Source organism: Carex rostrata, chromosome 4 (assembly GCF_964058835.1).
Source record: "Carex rostrata chromosome 4, lpCarRost1.2, whole genome shotgun sequence".
NCBI classification, from domain to species: domain Eukaryota; kingdom Viridiplantae; phylum Streptophyta; class Magnoliopsida; order Poales; family Cyperaceae; genus Carex; species Carex rostrata.
The window spans coordinates 12,632,062-12,654,423 of NC_135921.1; the positions used below are offsets into that span (position 1 = coordinate 12,632,062).

Below are 22,362 nucleotides of genomic sequence, written 5' to 3' on the forward strand. Positions count from 1 at the left end.
CCTCAAATTGCCAAGAGTCGAATAATCTCGTTGCAACAGCAAAAGATTAATTAATTAGAAGTCTGCTAGCTTGTACTGATTCTAAAAGATACATCAACATTTTTACGTATGTATATATGCTCATATTTTTTTTTAACCAATTTGAACCAGCATTGAAAATCCTAAATGCAAAATAGAAATTTCATGCTAAAGGAATTGTTGATGTGGTAGAAAAGATGGAGGTAGAGGCTGAGTTTTAGGAGAAGATGGGGTGTGTTGTGCTCACTAAAATGATTTAGTGAGCATAATTCTAATATTTATCAGATTGATTTTAAACATAATGAATCTAAACTGTTGAAATCCTAAACCCTATACATAATTTTTTTTTTAAATTTCAAATTCATTTAGTACAAAGTTAAGCGGTAAAATAATATTGAAATATGAATGTATTAAAATAATTTGTATAACTTCATTTTTTTTTGCATGTACAAAGTCATATTTTTTTACCGCTTGACTTTATACTAAATAAATTCAATTTTTTAAAAATTTTGCATGTAAACACATCACTCGTGAAATATATCGGTTTCAACGGTTTATATTTGTTTCATTTGAAGTCAATATGATAGAATTTGAATTTATGCTCACCAAACTCTTTGGTGAGCATAACACATCCTATCTTTGCTTGAACTTTAGATACAAGAGTTTGCCACTCGTGCATTGTGGTTTCTATTGAAACCTCACTAAAGTGTCATACATTAGAAAAACTATGAGGATAATTTCATAGAAGACTTTTTATCTTTTTCAAGAGAAAAAGATTTCAATGTTCACAAGGATTTCCAATCAAGATTTCAAATTTATGATATTTTACACAGATGGTGTTGCATTTTGTCACTAGATTAAAAGTTGATTCTTGACTTTTAAAATTTTAATTTTTCATAAGTTAATTCTAGCGGTCATGTAAATTGACTTGGTCATATCACATTACGTAACGTTACTTAAATTTTTCGACACTAATTTGTAATTATAATTTATTTTGTAGTAGTTCTTTTTTTCTAATATTTTGTTATTATTTTTTTGAACCAAGTTAAAACTTAAAAATAATAATTAATTATGTGCGATCACGGTGACACGGCGCGACCACATGTGACGTGACTATTCACGTGATGTAAAACTTCTGCCATTTTAGTCAGATCACACATGCCGCTAGGTAAAACTAAATTTTAGTCACGTTCCATAATGTGACACGACTAAATCATATCACGTCACATCACATCACTTTTTTCTTCATTGATGAGATATGAAAGTTACAAAACATTTGAGACCTTGTAAATTTATTCCAACATACTTTCGTCCGTAATATTTTTTTCATCCGTTTAATTCAGAAAAAAAGAAGAAGAATATAACCACGTCAGAATCAGCTGTCCCAAGTTCATAGCGAGCTCAACACAAACGGGCTTTATTCAAAATTGATCCCTAATAAGCCCATTTAACAATACTAGGCCTCAAATTGTTGCTCTCAAAATTTATTCATTTTTAATTTTTTAGTGAAAACAGAAAGTTTTTCGAGGCTGATGTAGAGAGAATTTATAACCAGGCCTGGGTTTATTTTATGGCCCGGAATTGGAGAAGTACGGGATGAGTCCTTTCCTCTGAAGTAACTCAAATTATGAGTTTAGGTACGTACCGTCCGATTAGGATCCGGACCAATCCTGTCCGAGGTGAAATGCACAGGTAACTTTAATATTCGTGTCACAACAGATCTGACGGTATAAATGTAAACTCAAAATACAAGTTACTTTAGGTGATATTAATACAGCAGATGAGATGACTGTCTGATAGGTCCCACAGGTACCCGGACCGACTCCTTGCCTAGACCTAGAAATTGATTAGAGCTGATGCTTTTCTTGAGGAGAAAGAAGGGTTCGCTCGAGCTTTTTGCTTACTAGAAAGAGAGAGGAATCCCTGCCAAGTTTGAGAGAGAGAATTCAATGGCGCACGATCCAGAAGATGAGATCCTCAACGAGAAGAACCCGCGGCCTCTCGATGAAGACGATATTGCTCTCCTTAAAACCTATGTGCGTTTAAAATCCCTAGCTAATTCGTCTAGTTCTCTCTTTTATTTTTTCAGATGTTGTGGTTGTCTTGGTTGAAGACTTGGATCTGTGTTATTATTTGGACCGGCGATTGTTCTGTAAAGCATTTTGATTTTCTGCTTAGTATTTTTCTGTGGGTGATGTTTTGAAAATCTAGTTTTTCGCAATTGAAGAATTTTGCATTTTGTACTACCTTTCTAAATCCAAGTTTACCTAGGGCTTAAAATAACTAAGTCCTGTACCAGTTTTAAACTTAAATTGACTATAGGGAAGGACATTATAAGTTCTGATTTAGTTTGTTCTTCTGGCTTTTTTTATTCTAAACAAAAGCACAGTATTTCTTCTGATTGGCCTTGTGAAATTTTTCTTTTTCAACGTTTCACTTATATATACTCAAAATCTTTTGTGGTATTTATCCTTTTTTCTCAGATCCTAAATTTAGATCTTGTGAATGCTCTGATTATTATTTAATGCTCTTTCTACAGGGTCTAGGACCATACTCTACAAGCATAAAACAGACAGAAAAGGAAATTAAGGAGAAGGCCAAGAAAATTAACGACCTATGTGGTGAGTTGCTTATTTTTTCCATTTTTGCAAGGTTTGAAAATGTGTTAGCAGTCTTTTTTAGTGGCGAGGGAGTCATTTTGTGTTTAGGAATGATAAATGGTCAATACATCACAATACTGGCATATGTTTTAAAGCATTTTCTTTCATGGTATAAGCACCACACATTTCCGAACATGATACTAAATTGTTGTACCATTGGAATTCCATAATGCATGAATGACGATTCGAAAGAAAGAGACCATTAAGGTGTTGTTGTTCTATTTTTTTTAATTGTTCTAATGCGAAAAGGAAGATAGAAAAGATAACATAACTAGTTTATATGTAGGAATGGCTTGATGCTATAATCTGGGTCTTAAATAATTAGTATAGGATAGTTCACACTGAAGATATCAAACTTGTCTGTTTCTCTATATCAACAAAAACCTCTGTAATGTGGATTTATATATATTTTTTGGTATGACACAAAACTGATAAAGCATGATATAACATTGATAAAGCGTGATATTTAAAAGCTTGATATGTTATGAATTTCAGGTGTGATTAAGATACTGTACATTTTCTCTGTGGTTAGTTTGCAAATTTTCTGTTTACAAGTGTCATTTTTATCACATCTGGGTAGAATATGATCTTAGCTTGCACAGAATCGTGAAGAGTAGGTAGTACTCAAGTTCAATGGTTGCTCTTCCATTGTGATACAGAAAATTTGTTTTGTTGAACTTTGTAATCGTAGCTTCAGTTAAACTCATCTTAAAATAGTCAAATTTTTAATCAATATGTTGATTTGGATTTCTTACTGGAAAACAGGAATCAAAGAGTCTGATACAGGTTTAGCTGCCCCAAGCCAATGGGATTTAGTTTCTGACAAACAAATGATGCAAGAAGAGCAACCTCTTCAGGTAAACTTTTAATTTTTTTTGCACCTTCATAAAGGAAAGTCTATATATTCTGTATATTTTAGACTAATGTTTTTATTGTTGGTGCAGGTTGCAAGATGTACCAAAATAATTAATCCGAATACAGAAGATGCAAAGTATGTTATTAATGTTAAGCAAATTGCAAAGGTATTTGCTCTGTGACTTTTATTAATGGATTTCTTTTTAGTGCGAAATTTATTTTGGTTTTTTACTCTTATATTTTACCCTATTTTGTTGCAGTTTGTTGTTGGCTTAGGCGACAAAGTCTCTCCTACTGATATTGAAGAAGGCATGCGTGTTGGGTAAAATATAGTTCATAAATTTCATTATCTGTTAATTATTTCTACCATCTATCACATAGGATTGTTTGTGTACCAGTACCAGTGCAGCTGAAGCAGCACTAAGGATGTCATACCCATGCTAGTGTTCTTTAGCATTTAGATTTTAGAGCATTATTCAAATTAAATTTGCTAGAGACCAACCAATACAGGCTTTTTGCTGGTTGTATACCAGGAGTCCGTACGTTATTGAGAATAAAGGCTGTATTACCGGCTTTTCTAGTTCTCTATTGAATTCACTTTTTGTAGCTTACCCATAAACCTTTTTAGGTGACTTCAAAATGGTAATGGATTTTCTTTATTTATTTCAGTGTTGACAGAAACAAGTACCAAATCCAGATACCATTGCCACCAAAGATTGATCCAAGTGTAACAATGATGACTGTGGAGGAGAAACCTGATGTTACTTATAATGATGTTGGTGGATGCAAGGACCAAATTGAAAAGATGCGCGAGGTAATCATTTTATAGATTAAGTCCTACTTTCCATCAATACATATATGATTATCCAAGGATTGCAATGTTGACTGGTACTGCAAAGATTGGCTAATACATACAAAGCCTTGCTGATAATATTGTTCCAGATGTAACTGAGCAAGTGGCTTAACCACGAGTAGCCAGAGGGGGGCACTTGTCCCTCTGGAAAAAATATTTTTGAAAGTATACTGCTAAAACTATAGTTCAAATGACAAAAATTGTAAACGTATGATTGATTTGAAAAGTAATTATGAAGTTATGCTTCATAGTACAAAATATTTTGCCAAATATTTCTCTAAATCTTTACTTCTGTTCATAACTATTTATACAAGTACACTTAATTTATAAATATTATACAAATTATGCCCCCATCCTATTTTTTTTTCCCCACCCTGTTCCACGCCCTGCCTTCTGCCCCTGAACCGAGCTGTGTATTTGATCCCCGGTTTTAATGAAAATATGCCTAAGTTAACATTTATTTGGCAATTAAGCCTTTATCAATTATCCAAATGTAAGCTGATCACTAGAATGTCGAGGAATTAGATTTAAAGATGTAAGAGCAGTGTGTGCCATGTCTTGCTTGCTGTTAAAACTAATTGCTTACAAATATTTTTTTTTTCCATCCATCAGGTTGTAGAGCTGCCTATGCTTCATCCAGAGAAGTTTGTGAAGCTCGGTATTGACCCCCCGAAAGGTGTACTATGCTATGGTCCACCAGGTACTGGCAAAACCCTTTTGGCAAGAGCTGTGGCCAACAGAACTGATGCGTGCTTCATCCGTGTCATTGGCAGTGAGCTTGTTCAGAAATATGTCGGAGAGGGCGCCCGTATGGTTCGCGAACTCTTCCAGGTCGATTTTCTTTATTTGACGTGATCTCTTGTTATATTGAATTCACCTGCTTGGGGAAAGGGAAATAAATTAAGAGAACTACATGGAAAATATTTTGCGGCCAAAAAATACAATATTAGTACTTCTCTCAGAGTAAATCCATACCTATGTGAAATTAGTTTTGGTTTTCATTGTTCAAGGATTTATAGAAATGTCCAAGTGCTTGTGTGAAATATTGCTGTGTCTAATTGTACATAAAATCTGCAGATGGCTAGGTCCAAGAAGGCTTGCATAGTGTTCTTTGATGAGGTGGATGCGATAGGTGGGGCCCGTTTTGATGATGGTGTTGGTGGAGATAATGAGGTACAGAGGACTATGCTTGAGATTGTCAATCAGCTTGATGGGTTTGATGCTCGTGGTAACATCAAGGTTCTCATGGCCACAAATAGGTACCTGGATCCTTAATGAATCTATTTATAAACCACTTGACATTTTAATTAAAACAAAATTTGAATTAAATTTTTGCATTCCCTTAGTCGTGTTTAATCTAATGTTCATTTGTTGTTTGTTGGATGTGTAATGACTATCATTGTAGTTCATGAACTTACAAAGTTGTTATTTTGTAGGCCTGACACATTGGATCCAGCATTGCTGCGTCCTGGTAGGTTGGATCGAAAGGTGGAATTTGGATTGCCTGATCTGGAAGGTCGCACCCAGATCTTTAAGATTCATACCCGTACCATGAACTGCGAGAGGGACATCCGTTTTGAGCTTCTTGCTCGTCTCTGCCCCAATTCAACAGGTATTTTTTTTTGTTTTTGTACCTATTCTATCAAGCTTTTTTGTTTTGTTTTTTTGAAGAACATCAGCTACTAGCTTATCAGTGTAATTGATCTTTGCATTTGTGATAAATTACAGGAGCGGACATTAGGAGTGTCTGTACCGAAGCAGGTATGTATGCAATTCGGGCCCGAAGGAAGACAGTAACAGAGAAGGATTTCCTTGATGCAGTGAACAAGGTCATTAAGGGTTACCAGAAATTCAGTGCCACACCTAAATACATGGTGTACAACTAGATTTTGTGTTTAGCTTAATCTCCTTCTCTGGTGGACTTATCCTCATCTTTATACATACCTGGCATTTACTGTTGTACTGAATTTATACGTTTAATCAATGCAGGGAAATTTTTATTTGTTCTTAGTTGGTACCATTTCTAGGGGATAACTTTCTATGTGATTTAGTGTAATTCACCATTTGTTTTCAGTTTGGAGGTGGTGTTTTTATATGTTTTTAACCTAGTGAAGTTTGTGCAAGATCCAGAAGCTTGAAGTTCAAAATTGGATATCTTTTTGTTCTTTTTGGAACGATTATTCACTGATTCTAACAAAAGTTCCTCCGTTCTGTAGAACCGGTTATATTTTACAATCAGGTTATTATGACGTAGAAAGGTAGAACGTTTTACAGGTGTTTTGATCGAGCATTAGTATCATTCCAACTTGATACAGGATCCATTTTGGAATCCTATTTTGTACGAGCAAGTAATCTGCTACTAAAATTATACAAGAAAAACATCTTTGTGCGGGGCCCTTTGTCAGTACTATAATTGGTATCCCTAGGGTATAATGACTAGATTTGGACCGTTCTTTTAACTCAGCATGAATTTCAAAACAGACTCCCTATATCGTTCGTAGGTATCGGATTGAGCTTGGTTCGGTTGGGATTAATTCATACCGTCTTTTAGATATTGTATCCTTTCAAATACCTGAGGGAGAGATTCATATACTCACAAAGGTCGTCGGACTATGGAAAGCTATGTTGTATGGATACGTGTACTGGGTACAGTATTGTATCGGATATGATACAGATACAACGATACAATAATATTTAAAACGATATGGCGATACGAGTATGGGTATCGGTACAGTATTCGATACGTATCGAATACAGATACGGGACCATATATGAAGTATGAGGGTAATATAGATGGAAAGCAATAAAATAAGGTGATAAGCTGGTGGATAAAATAAAAAACTAAAATTAGAGGTCTCAAGTGTAAATTTGTCCAGGGTCACTAAGACACTAAACTTTTGTATTTGACATGTTGATCATATAATTTTAATCTGTATCTTACAATAAGATTAGGTGAAATCACTAGAGATGAATTCGTTAAATGCAATGTTGTACAGTGGGACTTTCAAATTTCCTATTTTGATCCACCAAAAAAGTAGATGCATCGAATTAAATAAAACACTATTAATTATTATTAAGTTAATTGATGATTAGTTGTTACCGTCTATAAGTCTATTGCCTTTCTTAATTGTTAGTTACAGTAAAATAGTAAATAGACCTTCGAACTGTTTCATTTTATTTTATTTCTTGACAGAGAACGAAATGTTTCTTTTACCACGGCGCTTCGAATCTGATCCGTATGATTGGGATAAGATTTCAAAAGAGTATTTTTTTTTTTTAATTCGTTCAGCGCACAGATTTGTAAATTGTGGATACAATCATTCTAACTGCAATTAAATTAATTAAATGTGCATAAGACCCATATTTTTTTTTCTCAAAAAAAATATGTTAAACCGTAGCGTTTGGAGCAGTATTGGTGATTGTGTTACTTGAGCGATGATTTGAATTGATTAAAAACTTTATTGTGCATATGCAACGTATTGTATTGCAAATGTATTCTAGTAATACATATTCACAAACCAATGTGATGTTATATTAAATTAGCACTCAGTTATTCTGACTCCTCCCTAAAGCTTCCCCAAAAGATGAAGAGTTGGCTACCTTAATTTTTTTCTTTTTTCTTTTTAATTTCTGGTTTGCGCTTCCAATACTTAGTATACAAACAGCAAAGTCTAGATATTTTCCCAAATCTATTATATCCTCTTTAAAAGATTGGTAAGCAGCAAGGTTCGGAAGAATGTACACGTCGACAGTACTGTTCTCTCTACCTTTAGATTTCATCATGATTGGTGTGCCTTCTGATCAGATGGCTTCAATTTCATTTTCACATTAATCAGTTTATTTTCTCAACTTTCTTGGATATTTCTGTTATTCTTTCTGTTGTTCTTGCAACCTTTGCTAAGAATATAAATCTTAGCAAGCTATTATTCTGAATAATACAAGACTTTTTATTATTATTCGTATTAATATTCATTTCAAAATATTCTCATACATTAATTCAAATAACATAATTTTTGTAGAGGAGGATTCAAGTGCCTTCATTTTTTGTGCCTTCATTTTTAAAACGTTAATAACTTAAAATTTAAATTATAAACTTCAAAATAAAATCGTTAAATGTGATCTATGCTATTTTATCTATGTGCTCAAAACAAATTATCACATTTTGGTTTTCTTTTTATGTGAATCAATTAGTTGAAAAATTAACGTCTAAAAATTATCCACATTAGTACGTTTTTACAAACTCTTGATTACAACCAAAACAAAGTTGAAATGTCATAATTTTTTACAAGTGTATAGATAAAATGATATAGATCATATTCAACGGTTTTATTTTGACTTTTAAGTTTTTTAAGTTTTTAAAAATATAGGCATGATAGAGGCACCAAAAATGTATTATTTTTTGACGATCCAATCGTAATCTAACACTTTATATGAAGAGTAAAGGAAGGGAGAAAAATCTCACAGTAATTTTTTTATTTGGTGAGGTCAATAAAAATTACTTCTTAAACTTTTTTGTAACTTTGTAAAACTTATATTTTATTAATCTAAAAATTAAAGTATAATGAAGATAAATAAAATGAACAAAATAAATATAAATGTATCAACAAAGGATAATGTCATTTATCGATAAATAAAATGAACAAAATTAAAGCAAATGACATTAAAATAAATAGGAAGGAAACTCATGCATTAAAATGACGAGGAGGGTTCCAATGCCTCATTTTTTTTCATACCTCATCATACCTCATATTTTATATTTTCGTATTCGAAGTCCAAATTGTCGATCCGAACCGTTCAACAAAATATTTATACTAAAATATGCATGGAGATGAAATTTTATATTTTTTGAAATTTTTTTGCTATTTTTTAAGATAGGTACAAAATCACTGTTTTTGAACCGTTCAAAAAACAGTGATTTTCTACCTATCTTAAAAAATAGTAAAAAAAATTTCAAAAATTATAAAATTTTATCCCTAACCATATTTTAGTATGGATATTATGTTGAACGGTTCGGATCGACAATTTAGACTTTGAATAAGAAGAAAATAAAGATATAAAATATGAGGTATGATGAGGTATAAAAAAATGAGGCATTGGAACCCTCTTAGGCCCTGTTCGGCGCACTACTGTGCTCGTGGGAAAAAAAAAATTCACTCAGACTGAATTCTTTTTTTCCCACGAGCACAGTAAAAATCAGTTCAAAACCCACACCCATTCCCCAACCCATGAGAACACCGAACAGGGCCTTAATGACATCTCACATAGTTTTTGGGGTTCCGCAAATGATGTCCAACAATTAAATAGAGGCTAAGATAAACACTCAAATGGGTAAATTGCCATTGCCCCAACAATTAAATTAACTCAGCCAACCGTACGGTTATTTTATATAATTTAGAGCTCAATACCTGATGCGTTTGGTTTGATTTTAAGTTAAAATTTAGACTGAAAAAATGAACTCAGTAGAATTATGTGCAACCTTTCCAATATGCAGCGCTTTAATTAACTCTATTATTATAAACAATTGTATATAAACTTGTCTGTACTACTAATTCTAGAAGATACTTTAAATTTGTGTAAAAAGTCCTTTCGAAATACATTTACAATAAATTCATGTGTTTAGTCGTGCTTTTAAACAATTTAATCCATAATTCGAATTACAAATTCACGAAAACCGCAATACAATTTTCAAAGATGCATCAACTTCTCTAAAATGAATTCCTGCTAATACATTGCATATGCATAATAGAGTTATTAATCAATTTCAAATCCTCATTTTAAATAATACAATGACCAAAAATGTTCCAAATATTATCAAGTGCGTACATACAAGTCTATTATGTACTAATTCTAAAAGATATATTGACAGTTATGCAAACGCTCATAATGTTGTTGCCAGGGGCGGATCCACTGTAGCACAGGGGGGGTCATCTGCCCCCCCTGGATTTTCAAAAATAGTGCTAAAAATATGTTTTTCAGATCTCTGTCCCTCCCTGGAATTCAAATTGCCCCCCCTGTAGCCCATTCTGGAATTCTAATAGACGGAACGAAGCCCATATAAACTCTGAGCGAAACAAATTAGCGGAGCCCAAATAGGTGCTGATCCCAAATAGCGAAAATTAGTTGAACCAAAATGTTTTTATTTTAATTTTATTTTTTTTAATTCAAAGGCAGAGGTTGCCAATTTGAATCAAAATGTTGATTTCAAATTCCCTATAAATGTTGAATTTTTGATTTTTCTTTTTTCAAGTAATTTAGGATTTTTATTATATTAATTGGTATTTTTTTTATGATGAATTGTACCCGATAAGCTATTTGCATCCGATTATTTTCCCGCCCTGACAAAAATCATGCATTCGCCCCTGATTGTTGCAGCTTGTATGTGTGCATGTGTTAGTGATTTTTATCAATTCCGACTACATTTTAATAAACAATCCCTAAAAGTCATAGATAACTATCACTGCGTAAGAATAAATATATCTCTAATGTGATTAGCTAGCTGCAAAATAAATTTATTTAAGAAAATTTAGAGAGATTTCAATTTTTTTGCATATATTTAATGCTGAAATAAATTTACAAGACATTGCATGCATTGTCTGTTAGTGATCTTAATCAATTTAAAAACATCTCAAGTCATACTCTTATCTAACCTATCCCACAGTAGCAGCCGCATTATCAGTTACACCACCATCTCACCTCAACAACAACATAAAAGTTCGTTAGCCTTCGGTAGCGTAGTACTGAGGTGCCAATTCGGACAACCACAAAGGATCAATCCTAGTCAGATTTCTGACATAGGTGTGATTTGTCCGTACCAACTCATTAAATATAATGCAATCCGTCTTTGTTCGGAACAAAACTGATGAAGGATGAATTTGAACATTTTGACCACTTGCCATAGCCCTGCTTGACAATAAAAACAGAGACAATTAGAATAAACCCTTGCCAAATCTGTATGGAAAACAAAAACAAAAACAAAAAAATCAAAACATGAGACAATTGAACCTGCACTTGTACTTGATACAATATATAGAAACTATAAGAAATGCATATGGAAGTTTTGGACCTGTACGATCCATCGGGTTGCCTAAGAGCCGCATTTAGGAAAAAGGAGGCAGTGAGACATCTCTTAAATTGAAGCATGTCATCTCTACAGGATGAAATACTTAGGCCCATCTGCACTGCGTGACCCTGTATTTGGCTGCCAAAACCAGTTTGGAAAAAATAATATAAAAGGAATCAACTCATTACATAAATAAACAGTTCCCAAATAGTAAAATAAAAAAAATCAGGCCAACACAAAAATGGCTCTAATATTTTTTATGAAATTAGTAACTAACGAAATGAGAGATAACCTATGGATGTCTCGTGCATGTCTAAGTGATCGATAATTTATGAAATTCTCCTTGCACCATTTATTTAAGGTTTTCTCCAATGTTTTCTCCTTCATGCTTGCATTCTTACCCTTTTCTAAACAATCTGCTGCAGCTCGGTACACATTAACCAACGTTATGTGATCCCCTTCCGAGCTTGAAAAGATTTTCCTTGCAGCTCTTGCCTAATTATAAAATTAAATAACATACCAAAAGATAATAAGTGCAAATGGCTTAGTACCTAAAAGGTGATATTGGGATGACATTTAATGAATTTCACAAAAAAAAAAAAAAATTATGGGTCATGATTTACACCCGTAAAGGTGATTTCATTCTCCCTAAAATGGGGACGCCTTGTGGATGTAGGACTTAGATCCTTCTCAAAAGAAACAAAAATAATCTCCAACAATAGACCAAGCCTACTAGAAGTTCCTAATGCACACCTCTTCTAACTTCTCACGGGGGAAGTAGAAAATAGATTCAACTGAAAGCATGGAGACAACAATCAACATCTCTTCCAAGCATTTAAATTCACTAGCCAAAATCAGTGCCTTAGAGTACATCGGATCCAATGGCAACCTGGCCATTTTAACTCCTACTGGATTGGACAGCTTGTAGTCATCTGTCAAAGCACCTAGCAAAAGCAGTTGCTCCAGAGATTTGACTATTGCCATCCTGTGGAAAGATATCATGCACATATATATTAGAATTGTCTCTGGAATACTTTTATTAAGCAAGGGTGACAGAACATTTATTACCTAGAGAGTGCATGACAGTAAGATTTACCTTGAAGGTTTTTCCATGAAATCAAACCCAATGATGTCATCAATACCAAGAGCCTTAAGCTGAAGGACAACATTTGAAAGGTTGCAACGTTTTATTTCAGGCACAGTGGAATCAGTCAATTTCCTAAACTCGCTCTCTGTGTAAAGCCTTAAGCATTTTCCTGACCCTTCTCTCCCTGCTCGACCACTACATATTAAGAGAAAAGTTCTTGTCACTATAAATTTTCAAGAATAACCCAAAAAGCCATTAAAAAGAAAAATAATAAACAAAGGATAAAGGAACGACCAAATTACCTTCTTTGAAGGGCCTGAGCTTTGGAGGTGGGAATTATATTTAATGATTCCATACCCGTCACAGCATTATATGACCGAGCTTTAACTAAACCAGGGTCAATAACATACTTAATGCCTGGTATTGTTATAGATGTCTCAGCAATATTTGTAGCCAAGATAACCTACCATGAAAAGAGCATACATCAATTGAAAAAAGATGATGGTAATGTAGTAAGGCCACAGATGATCACTTTCAAAATGAAGAGATTTTAAATGAAAACAAATTTAATCACACTCACTTTTCGAAAGCCAGAAGGCGCTGGCTTGAAAGCATTCATTTGTTGTTCTGACGGAAGAGAAGAATAAATAGGAATGGTTGTAATTTTATTATTTTCTTGTGGCAGCTTTTGAATATGCTCTTGTATAAGCCTCTCCACTGATTCAATCTCCTCTTGGCCAGTTAGGAAAGCAAGGATATCACCTGGTCCCTCCTCTAAATGAATCTTAAAATGTAATAAGAAATCAACAGAATATTAAGAAATTGAAAGTTGACCAATGATTAGACAAAAAGGAATTACGAACTACCAGAATAAAATAATATTATAATACAACCGACTATCGTACAAGTGCTAACTTCGCAAGAGATCAAGGTTTAGCTCAACTTTCCATTTTCGTTTTCTTGATTTTTAATTCAATTTGTGCATTGGAAAAGAGTTCAAGGTTCTTACTAGTAAAAATTATACATATACAACAGAAAGTAAACCAGCACATTAATCTCACAAGTACAGCGTTAAGAAAAAAGTTCAATATGATAGGTTGTTGCTAATACAAAGAAATTGTTGTGCTAATTGCATATTTTAAAATACTAATTGCAATTCGACAAAAGAAAAAACAAATGTTTCCGTTATACATATGGTTTACATTTTCCAAGTTATTAGTGCATACTAGACCCCTTGTACATATAAATCTAGTTAAAATATTGACTACAAGGAATATAGGCCAAACCTGAAATATGGTAATTAGAGTAGCTTCCAGATAATCAGACTCAGGCTGATATGTATACAGTATTTCTACAGGATGCTGCCTCCCTTCAACATGTACAGCCTTGGCACCACCAAAATACTCCGAAAAACACCCAGCATCCAAGCTGGCTGACATAATTATTAATTTCAAAGGGGCTAATTTGGAAGTCTGGCATGATTTCGAAATAAGCCCCTGAGATAATTGATCTTGGTTGGAGTTCTTTTGCTCATTTGTTTTTCCAAGGTTTTTATTCATTCCAGAAGCAGTTGATCTGGAGTATTGTACTTTTTTCAACAAGCCTAATAGCACATCAGTGTGCACTGTTCTCTCATGCGCTTCATCTACTATAATGACATTGTATTTAGACAGATGTGGGTCTAAAAGAGCCTCTCTGAAAATAGAAATCATTAAAACATAAGTTAGATAAACAAATCAAATTTAATGCTAAAGCATTATTTCCTTTTGCTTTTGAAGCCATTCGAGTTCCAAGTGAGAATCTTGGCGTAGGTGAAGCAGAAACACCAACAACCAACAAAATAAAAATAAAACCTTAATTTACTTGGCACAGAACCTGAGCAGCACCAGGACTTGTACAACTGAATACAGGTTGCATGGTAATCTTTTAGTTTCGAAAACATGTAACCCCAAATAAATATAAATTACCGTAGGAGCAAACCATCAGTCATATATTTGATCCTGGTAGCAGGAGATGTCATGTCATCGAATCGAATCGAGTACCCAACCTTCTGACCTAAATCAACATTACACTCTTCAGCCACACGCTTGGCAACAGTAATAGCAGCAACCCGACGAGGCTGAGTTACCCCTATTATTTTGTTGTCCTGACAAAAGCCGGCATTGTGAAGGTATTGGGGTAGTTCTGCATTAAAATGTTCAAGATAAATATAGAAATATCAACAACAACACCAAGACCAATTATCTGAGGGGCTTATTTCGAAAAGAATACATTCTGTGTATTACTTCACCTAACATTAGTTGCTGTTCTAAACTTTTGACATGACAAAAGGCATATCCAGAATAACAGAACAAGGTAGCAATTATATAACACAATGTCATGTCAGAATGACAAATAAATTGTAATGGTACAAGCAAGAATTTTACACAGAAAACTTACGTGTTGTTTTTCCACTTCCAGTTTCTCCAACAACAATTAAAGTGTTATTCTTTTTCACTTCCTCCACAAGCCTCTCCTTAGCTGAAACCCACACAGACCAAATTAAAAATAGCTAAATGGATACAATATGAAATTAAGACCCAATATGTTTTAATGATTGCAAGCATAACAAAAAAAAAAAAAAAGAGATTAATTTAGTCATTTGCCATCACTTCTTTTTCTTTCACAAGTTAATTCATTAATCCATCCTCTTAAAAAAATTATGCAATTTAGAACAATATAACATTGCAGAAAAGAGAACCTGATGCAATAGGCAATAAGTTCCGTTGCTGTAGAATCAACTTTCTCCTAATAAATTCACATAATAAAAACATAAAATCAAACCCATGACAATCTCTACCAAAACCAATCAAAACTGAAATTAAACTAGATGGAAAATACCTAGCTATAAAATGTCCTTGATCAGATTGGCCACGCTTCCTCTTAGAATTAGTCGGTGCTGGCATCTTTATTTACTTCTAATCTCCTTGAAAGCAGCTCCTTATTCCCTTGTGAACTAACTTTGACTTCCTAGGGTGTATTGTTGTCACCGATTAAGTAGAAAAAAAAAAAACAGAAAAGGTTACGGTACAGTAGCAGAGAGACGGCGGCGCCGGTGGGGAGAGAGAGAGCGCGACGGTGCAATGGTAGTAGAGAGAGTAAAGGCTAAAGGGTTTGCCGAAAGAATCCGTATCAGCCAATGCTAAATCTGCACCGTTCTTTTTACTTGGTACGAATCTCCAAGCAGACTCCCTACAGTTTCCGTATGCAACGGATCGAATTCGGCCCAAATGAGATTAATATGGGCCGTCGGTTATTTTAGATTGTACCTACCGGCGGGGACACGGACTTGGCGAAAAAGGGAAAACAGGCCCAAGTGAGATTAATCGTGCATGCTTCCATTTCCAAACAGGCCCTTATATAATTTTTTGAATTTATTGTGGAATTCCTTTCTATATTAACATAGGCCCATTTCATTCGATAAATATACAGAAAGAAAAATAAGATAAACAGTAACACTCTCAATAGTAAACACAGGCCCATTCCATTCTATCTTCCCCTTCGCTGTGATATTCCAATATTTATTTCATTGGATATTGAAATGGGCAATATAGGAATATAATCACGAGTGAGTCTATGGTACTATGCATATTACGATTTGGCACCGTGCTACGGCTCTATATTCGAGTTTTCAAATCCTAACGGTCGATCCGAGCCGTTCATCTTGTTCTCCATATTAATATGTGTTTGGAGACCAAATTTTACATTTTTTGAAAATTTTTTACTATTTTTTTTAAATTTATTGAAAATCACTGTTTTTGGATGGTCCAGAATTTTCAGATCAAGTGATTTTCTAAATATCTAAAAAAATAGTAAAAAATTTTAAAAAAATGTAAAATTTGGTCTCCGAACACATATTAATATGGAGAACAAGATGAACGGTTCGGATCGACCGTTAGGATTTGAAAACTCGAATATAGAGCCGTAGCACAGTGCCAAATTGTAATATGCATAGTACCATAGACTCACTCTATAATCACTTATCTTCTTAACAATATAGGGATATAATTTTTAAATATTCATTCCAATAATTCAAAACTTCAGAGAAATTATTGTGTATGTCTCTCATCTCAATATATATTTGACATGCTATATTAAGGAGGAATAATTTAGTATTTAGTATATGGTATAGAGTATTTTATCAGATGTCATTTATAGAGTTTTCTTTTTAGAAATTTATGTTATTATAAATATATTTCATTTGTACTCTATTTAATAATAAAGTCAAAAATACAATTAAGTTTTCTCATAAAATTTTCTCTTCTATTCTTCGCATCTCTTTGAAACCTTAACAAATTGCTATTAACAATTCCAATATGGAGATATAATCACTTGTCTCCTTAACAATGTATCAATTTATCAATTAAACCTGTAGCGTACGTAGCGCGAGTTCTACTCTAATTAGGATATTTTAATACTACGGTCATGTGCGATTAAAAATTGTCCTAAAAATGAACTTCAATTTTGACCCAAACAACAGCCGATCTCGAAAATATATATATATATATATATATATATTATTTTATAAAAGTCATAGCTTACCCGGTTGTAAATTAATTTCTATAGCTTTTGCTTGCTCCTTAAATCAGCCAAGAAATTAAAGCTCTCACTAGTCAAACCCCATATATGCATCTTTACTTGCTCCACACTTGCTCTACAAATCAAGCAAAACCCTAGTTGCTTATTTCGTCAAAAACAATAAAGAAAGAAGAAGGAAAATATATACTACTCCTTAAGTTCTAACTACCATTTATTTCTCCTCAAAATAGTTCAACCAAGAAAGACAATCAATATATACAAAACAAAACAAGGTCATGAAGCCTACCTCCTCTCCTAAGCCATCCACATCCAGAGTCTCACTAATTATCATCCTCCCTCTCATCCTCTTCATTTTTGTAACCCTAATTGTGTACCCGAATGAATCAAAATCACAAGCGACGACATCTGATTGTACCACATTAGTCGACCCACATGTTAATTTCATCGAACAAGTCAGAGTCAAACCTGATTTCCGGTTATTTATTGGCGTGTTGACAGTGCCGGGAAATTATGAGCGGCGCAATCTAATTCGACTAGCATATGCGATCCAACCGAACCACACCGCGCATGTAGATATCAAGTTTGTGTTTTGTAACGTGACCAAGGAGGAAGATATTGTTCTTGTTGCGTTGGAGATTATAAGATATGAAGATATAATCATTCTTCATTGTGCTGAGAATATGGATGGAGGGAAAACATACACCTACTTCTCCAGTCTTCCCAAGATATTTGAGGGTGAGTTCAATTCCATAATTTTATCCTTTTGAATCCAGAAAAACAAGAAGAAATTAGTGAATTTAATTTACTGTCAACTTAATACTTTAAAACAAAATTCACAAGGGTGGGGAAATCCTCTGTAATATAAACATGATTTTGAAGAAAACTAATAGACTAGATCTTTTCATTTCTCCAAAAAAAATTAAAACGAAAGGTCTTAGCTAGTACCTTAATAATTTTGAGTGACCTGTAATTGGTATCAGTCAAGAAAATTAGTCATGCCGTTATCAGTTTTGTCACGTGATGTCACGTGTTTCGATCACGTAATGTGACTCACGTGTTGTGTGCGTGACCATTCGTGTGATGTGATTATCATCCACTATCTTAGTCATGTCACGTCACATAAATTGATCCAATAACGTATATCTCATGACCAATTTTTTCAACACTATTTCTTAATTATAATTTATATATTTTGTAATAGTTTATTTTTTTTGTTATATTTTGTTATTATTTTCTTTGAACTAACTTTAATTTTGAAAACAATATTAGACGTGAACGTCACATGTAATCACGGTGTGATATGATTATTCACATGACGTGGTTGTCCTCTACCATTTAAGTCACACCACGTAAAAATAAATGTTAATAACTACATATTAGTCATGTCACGTCACATTTTTCCTTCAACTAAGTGATAACATATTAATTTTTGTGTTCAAATTGTGTTGAAATGTTAAGAGCAAGCGTTCATAAACTGAAACAGAACAATCACTCTGTAACACTAAATGAACCACATTTTTTTTTCATGAAATTCAGGTGAGCAGCCGTATGACTATGTGATGAAAACAGACGATGATACATACCTCCGCCTAAACAACCTCGTCGATACACTAAATAGACTACCAAGGGAAAGCCTCTACTTCGGGTTGATGAGCCCGTGCTTCGGCCTAAAATTCGACCACTACATGTCTGGCATGGGTTACGTGGTCTCGTGGGACCTGGTCGAGTGGATTGCGACATCAGATGTGGCTCGGACCCACCTCAAAGGACCAGAAGACCTCATCACTGGCAGGTGGTTCAGGGAAGGCGGAAAGACGGTGCACATGTATGATGCTACACCGGCAATGTACGACTATTTTGAGCCACGGCACGTCTTGTGTTTCCGGCATGACTTTATACCAGACACGGTGGCTGTGCACAAATTGAAAGATAATCTTCGGTGGGCAAGAACACTTAAGTATTTCAATGTCACCGATCGTTTGAAACCCTCAAGATTATACCATTTGCCATAGAAAAGGGAAATATATAATTAAATGGAATTTCTTGCTTTTTGATAGGTCAACTTTGTTATATTTTCTTTGGTTTTTAGAGACTTGCATGTGAAGCTTGAGAGAGAATCAAAGGTTCATTTGTTAGACCAAATTATTAAATCTCATTTTTTTTTAGGTGTCTTGATGTATAAGCATTCTACTCACATGCATGGTGTGGATCTTTTCTTTTTTTTTTCTTTTCAAAACTAATTATTCTTCATAATATTTATAAGATGTTTGTTATTTATTATTGGACTAAAATTTCTTCAAAATTTCTTTCACGATTTATTGGACTAGAGCGTTTTGAAAAAGGTATTGTTATGTGTCTAAAATTTGATAATTTCAAGATTTATTAATAACAATTGTCTTATTTTAAACATTTAACTCTTTTTATATAAATATTTTTTCGAAATAAATAAACAATATCTCTAATTTAAAGAAATCCCGATCCCTTAACAATTATATTTCAAGAATTCTACATCATCCATAGTTGATAAAACACACCAATATTTCTTAATAATTTAATTAAGAAAAAGCCCTGCATTGATAAAAAGTAAATACAAGGTCCTTTCATGTATGAATTATATTACACTAGCCCTTAAGACTTATACAAATGACTAGATGAAGGTATTAAGATTGAATTCAAATCTGCTCCTTTTCTCAAGAAGAGGAGCACTCTCCTATTCTTCAATCCGAACAATTTAAAATCGATCACACGGTTTTAATTGCTTTTTTATATCAATATTATTATTAAAACAAATCAAATGTAATTGAAACCGTGTAATCGGTTTTGAACGGTTTGGATTGAAGAATAGAAGAATGCTCATTTTCTTCAGAAAAGGAGCATATTTGAATCCATTAAGATTAGTGTACGTAGTAGCAAACTTATCCAGGGGCCGCAGTAGGAGGGGAGAATTTTTCAATTTTATACTTTAAATTTTTATATTTTTACAAAAAATTATACTATTAACCTTCTTCGTAAAATAAAATTACATAACACTTATTTATTCAGTCTCTCTATCTCAATTTTCTAGTTCGGCCTCTGAACTAATCAAATAAAGTGATATATCCTTCCTCATTTCTTTATTACCAACATTTACCGGTGACTACATTGATCTATCATTATTTAAAACTTGTATAAAATGAATTATTGACCATGATTCATGATTTAAATTGGGTGTAGTTATAGGCAGTAACACCATTTTATTTCACTTTTTAATTATCAAGAATGCACAACTTAAAATATATATATATATATATATTCTTATCCCATCAGGCCATCACCGCGCCGAATTTTTTTTTTAGTTACCACCTAAAATTTTACCTTACCAGAAATTTCTGATTTTTTTTTTTTTTTTTTTTTTCCATTTCTATATTCCATGCAGGCCCAAGTCTGAACTAAATTTTTTTTAAACGAAATTATTATTAGTTTTTAAAATTTTTGATTTATTTTAACTTTTGTGTTACGTTATCATGTTTTTACATCGCCTGTTTAAAATATTTTTATTGTTAGGAAATATGGACTGAGACAGCTAGTCATCGTAGTCGTCAAATATCTAAGCTGGAATGTATTGTGTACTACTAGAAATTAAATATCATACTGTACAATTTGCAAACATTATTTTTAGGAACAAATTTAGTCCAATTTGTTATAATTTTCAAACAATTCAGGTCTAATATTTGAAAGTTTTTTTCTGTCCTTCTATATTATGGTCCGTTAATTAATTAATTATTTTTCATAAAAAAAAAAAATTGGGTTCCACGCACCCTTCACCTTGTTTGGATGGAGAGTAGAGAAAGGAAGGGAAGGTGAATAATAGAAGGGAATAGAATGGAATAGAGATGAAGAATAACATATTTAAATTTGTTGTGTTTGGATAATTAATGAGAGAAGATAAATTTAATTTTTTTTTTTGTTTTATTTTTTGTTTGGTTGATTAAAATTTAGAAAGTTAATGAGAAATTTGATAGTTGTTGTAGAACTAACAAAAAAATTGTATGAAAGTTTATAGGTAAGATATAAGGTTGAGCATTCGTGTTATTTTTTCTCAAAATATTTGCAATAAAATTTATTTCCATCTGTTACACTTCAAATTGGGAAAGAAACTTATTCTATTGACTACAATGATACAAGGTTAAACCTTTCACCTCTTGTACCCTTCACTTTCAATATAATTTTATCAATTAAACACAATTTGACGGAAAGTTTTTTTTTTCTTTCTATTCCCTCCCTTCCAAATTAGAGTGCGGAATCCATATCCTCTGCATTAACTCATAATTTGAATTAATGCATCATGACAATCCAATTAGAATCCGAAATTTTAGTTAATGCATCACGATAATTCAATTAGAATCCGAGCCAATCCAACTCAAAGTGAAATGCACGAGACTCTTTTAATATTTATACCAACACACCTCGGACAACATGGATTCATTTTGCATTAACTTAAATTTGAGTTAATGCATACAATACAAATTCTAGAGTGCATGAAGCTCCATTTTTCAAAAATAAGAAAATAAAAAATTCCATGCAGATCAAGATGTGTGAAAAAAGGTTTTGCGCACTCTAAGACTGTGCTCTAGAGATAGAGAGGAAAAGGTACGCGAAAGAAGAGAAATGGACGAAACATTGTGCGGAGTTGAGAGCTCATCAGGCCACATTTGATCGAACGAGATCATCGGCTCTGGAAGAGAGGAATTAGAGAGGCGCAAAAGAAGAAAAACACTATCCAAAAAAAAAAAAAGCGAAGATAAGCTCTGTGTTCAATTTTTGACAAAGTTATTCATTCCCAAATCAAAATATATACATATTACTATTTAGAGAGGAGCTATTGCCAGCATCACCTTACTCTCTTTTCCTTCCCGTTCCTCTACACAGGGAGTTCTGAAGCACGGCCTAGGACCATAATGACATAATAATTATTCGAGTTTAGTTCAGCGAGGTCAAAAATTTGTGATTTGAAAATAATTCAAATATAATTCGAGAATGATTCGGAAATATCCGGACTAGAGACCTCAGTCCTACAAGAGAGTAAAAAAGAAACAAAAAAATGTTATGAGAAAAATTTGCGAATAATTCGTAAAATTCACGAATTATTCAGATTTAATTCAGTCAAAGTTCGGTCAACCGAATAATTCAGCTTTCGGTTCACCATCATTAATAAAATGAATTATGTATAGGACATCATCCGCATGGAATTTAGAAATTAAAAAAAAAGTCG

At 33.2% G+C, this 22,362-nt stretch overlaps 3 protein-coding genes across 3 annotated transcripts; 2 read left to right on the forward strand and 1 right to left on the reverse strand.

The window, feature by feature from the left end:
- Window positions 1-1,833: 1,833 nt before the first annotated feature.
- Window positions 1,834-6,479, forward strand: RPT1A (regulatory particle triple-A 1A). The gene is made up of 10 exons (XM_078301592.1): window positions 1,834-2,054; window positions 2,558-2,639; window positions 3,444-3,535; window positions 3,623-3,700; window positions 3,794-3,855; window positions 4,203-4,347; window positions 4,999-5,217; window positions 5,464-5,645; window positions 5,823-5,998; window positions 6,115-6,479. Exons 1-10 carry the CDS (start codon window positions 1,968-1,970, stop codon window positions 6,270-6,272), a joined length of 1,281 nt encoding a protein of 426 aa, XP_078157718.1. The 5' UTR covers window positions 1,834-1,967; the 3' UTR covers window positions 6,273-6,479.
- Window positions 6,480-10,848: 4,369 nt separating this feature from the next.
- LOC144553426 (RNA helicase family protein) lies at window positions 10,849-15,670 on the reverse strand. Its single transcript, XM_078301578.1, has 12 exons — window positions 15,414-15,670; window positions 15,274-15,320; window positions 14,973-15,053; window positions 14,501-14,717; window positions 13,820-14,228; window positions 13,114-13,317; window positions 12,836-12,996; window positions 12,543-12,728; window positions 12,200-12,431; window positions 11,739-11,941; window positions 11,450-11,584; window positions 10,849-11,286 (listed from the first exon to the last, which is right to left on the reverse strand). The coding sequence occupies exons 1-12, from the start codon at window positions 15,476-15,478 to the stop codon at window positions 11,103-11,105; spliced, it is 2,124 nt and encodes a 707-aa protein (XP_078157704.1). The 5' UTR covers window positions 15,479-15,670; the 3' UTR covers window positions 10,849-11,102.
- A 1,716-nt stretch (window positions 15,671-17,386) lies between these two features.
- Window positions 17,387-19,123, forward strand: LOC144553260 (beta-1,3-galactosyltransferase pvg3-like). Its single transcript, XM_078301357.1, has 2 exons — window positions 17,387-17,846; window positions 18,648-19,123. Exons 1-2 carry the CDS (start codon window positions 17,387-17,389, stop codon window positions 19,121-19,123), a joined length of 936 nt encoding a protein of 311 aa, XP_078157483.1.
- Window positions 19,124-22,362: the final 3,239 nt, after the last annotated feature.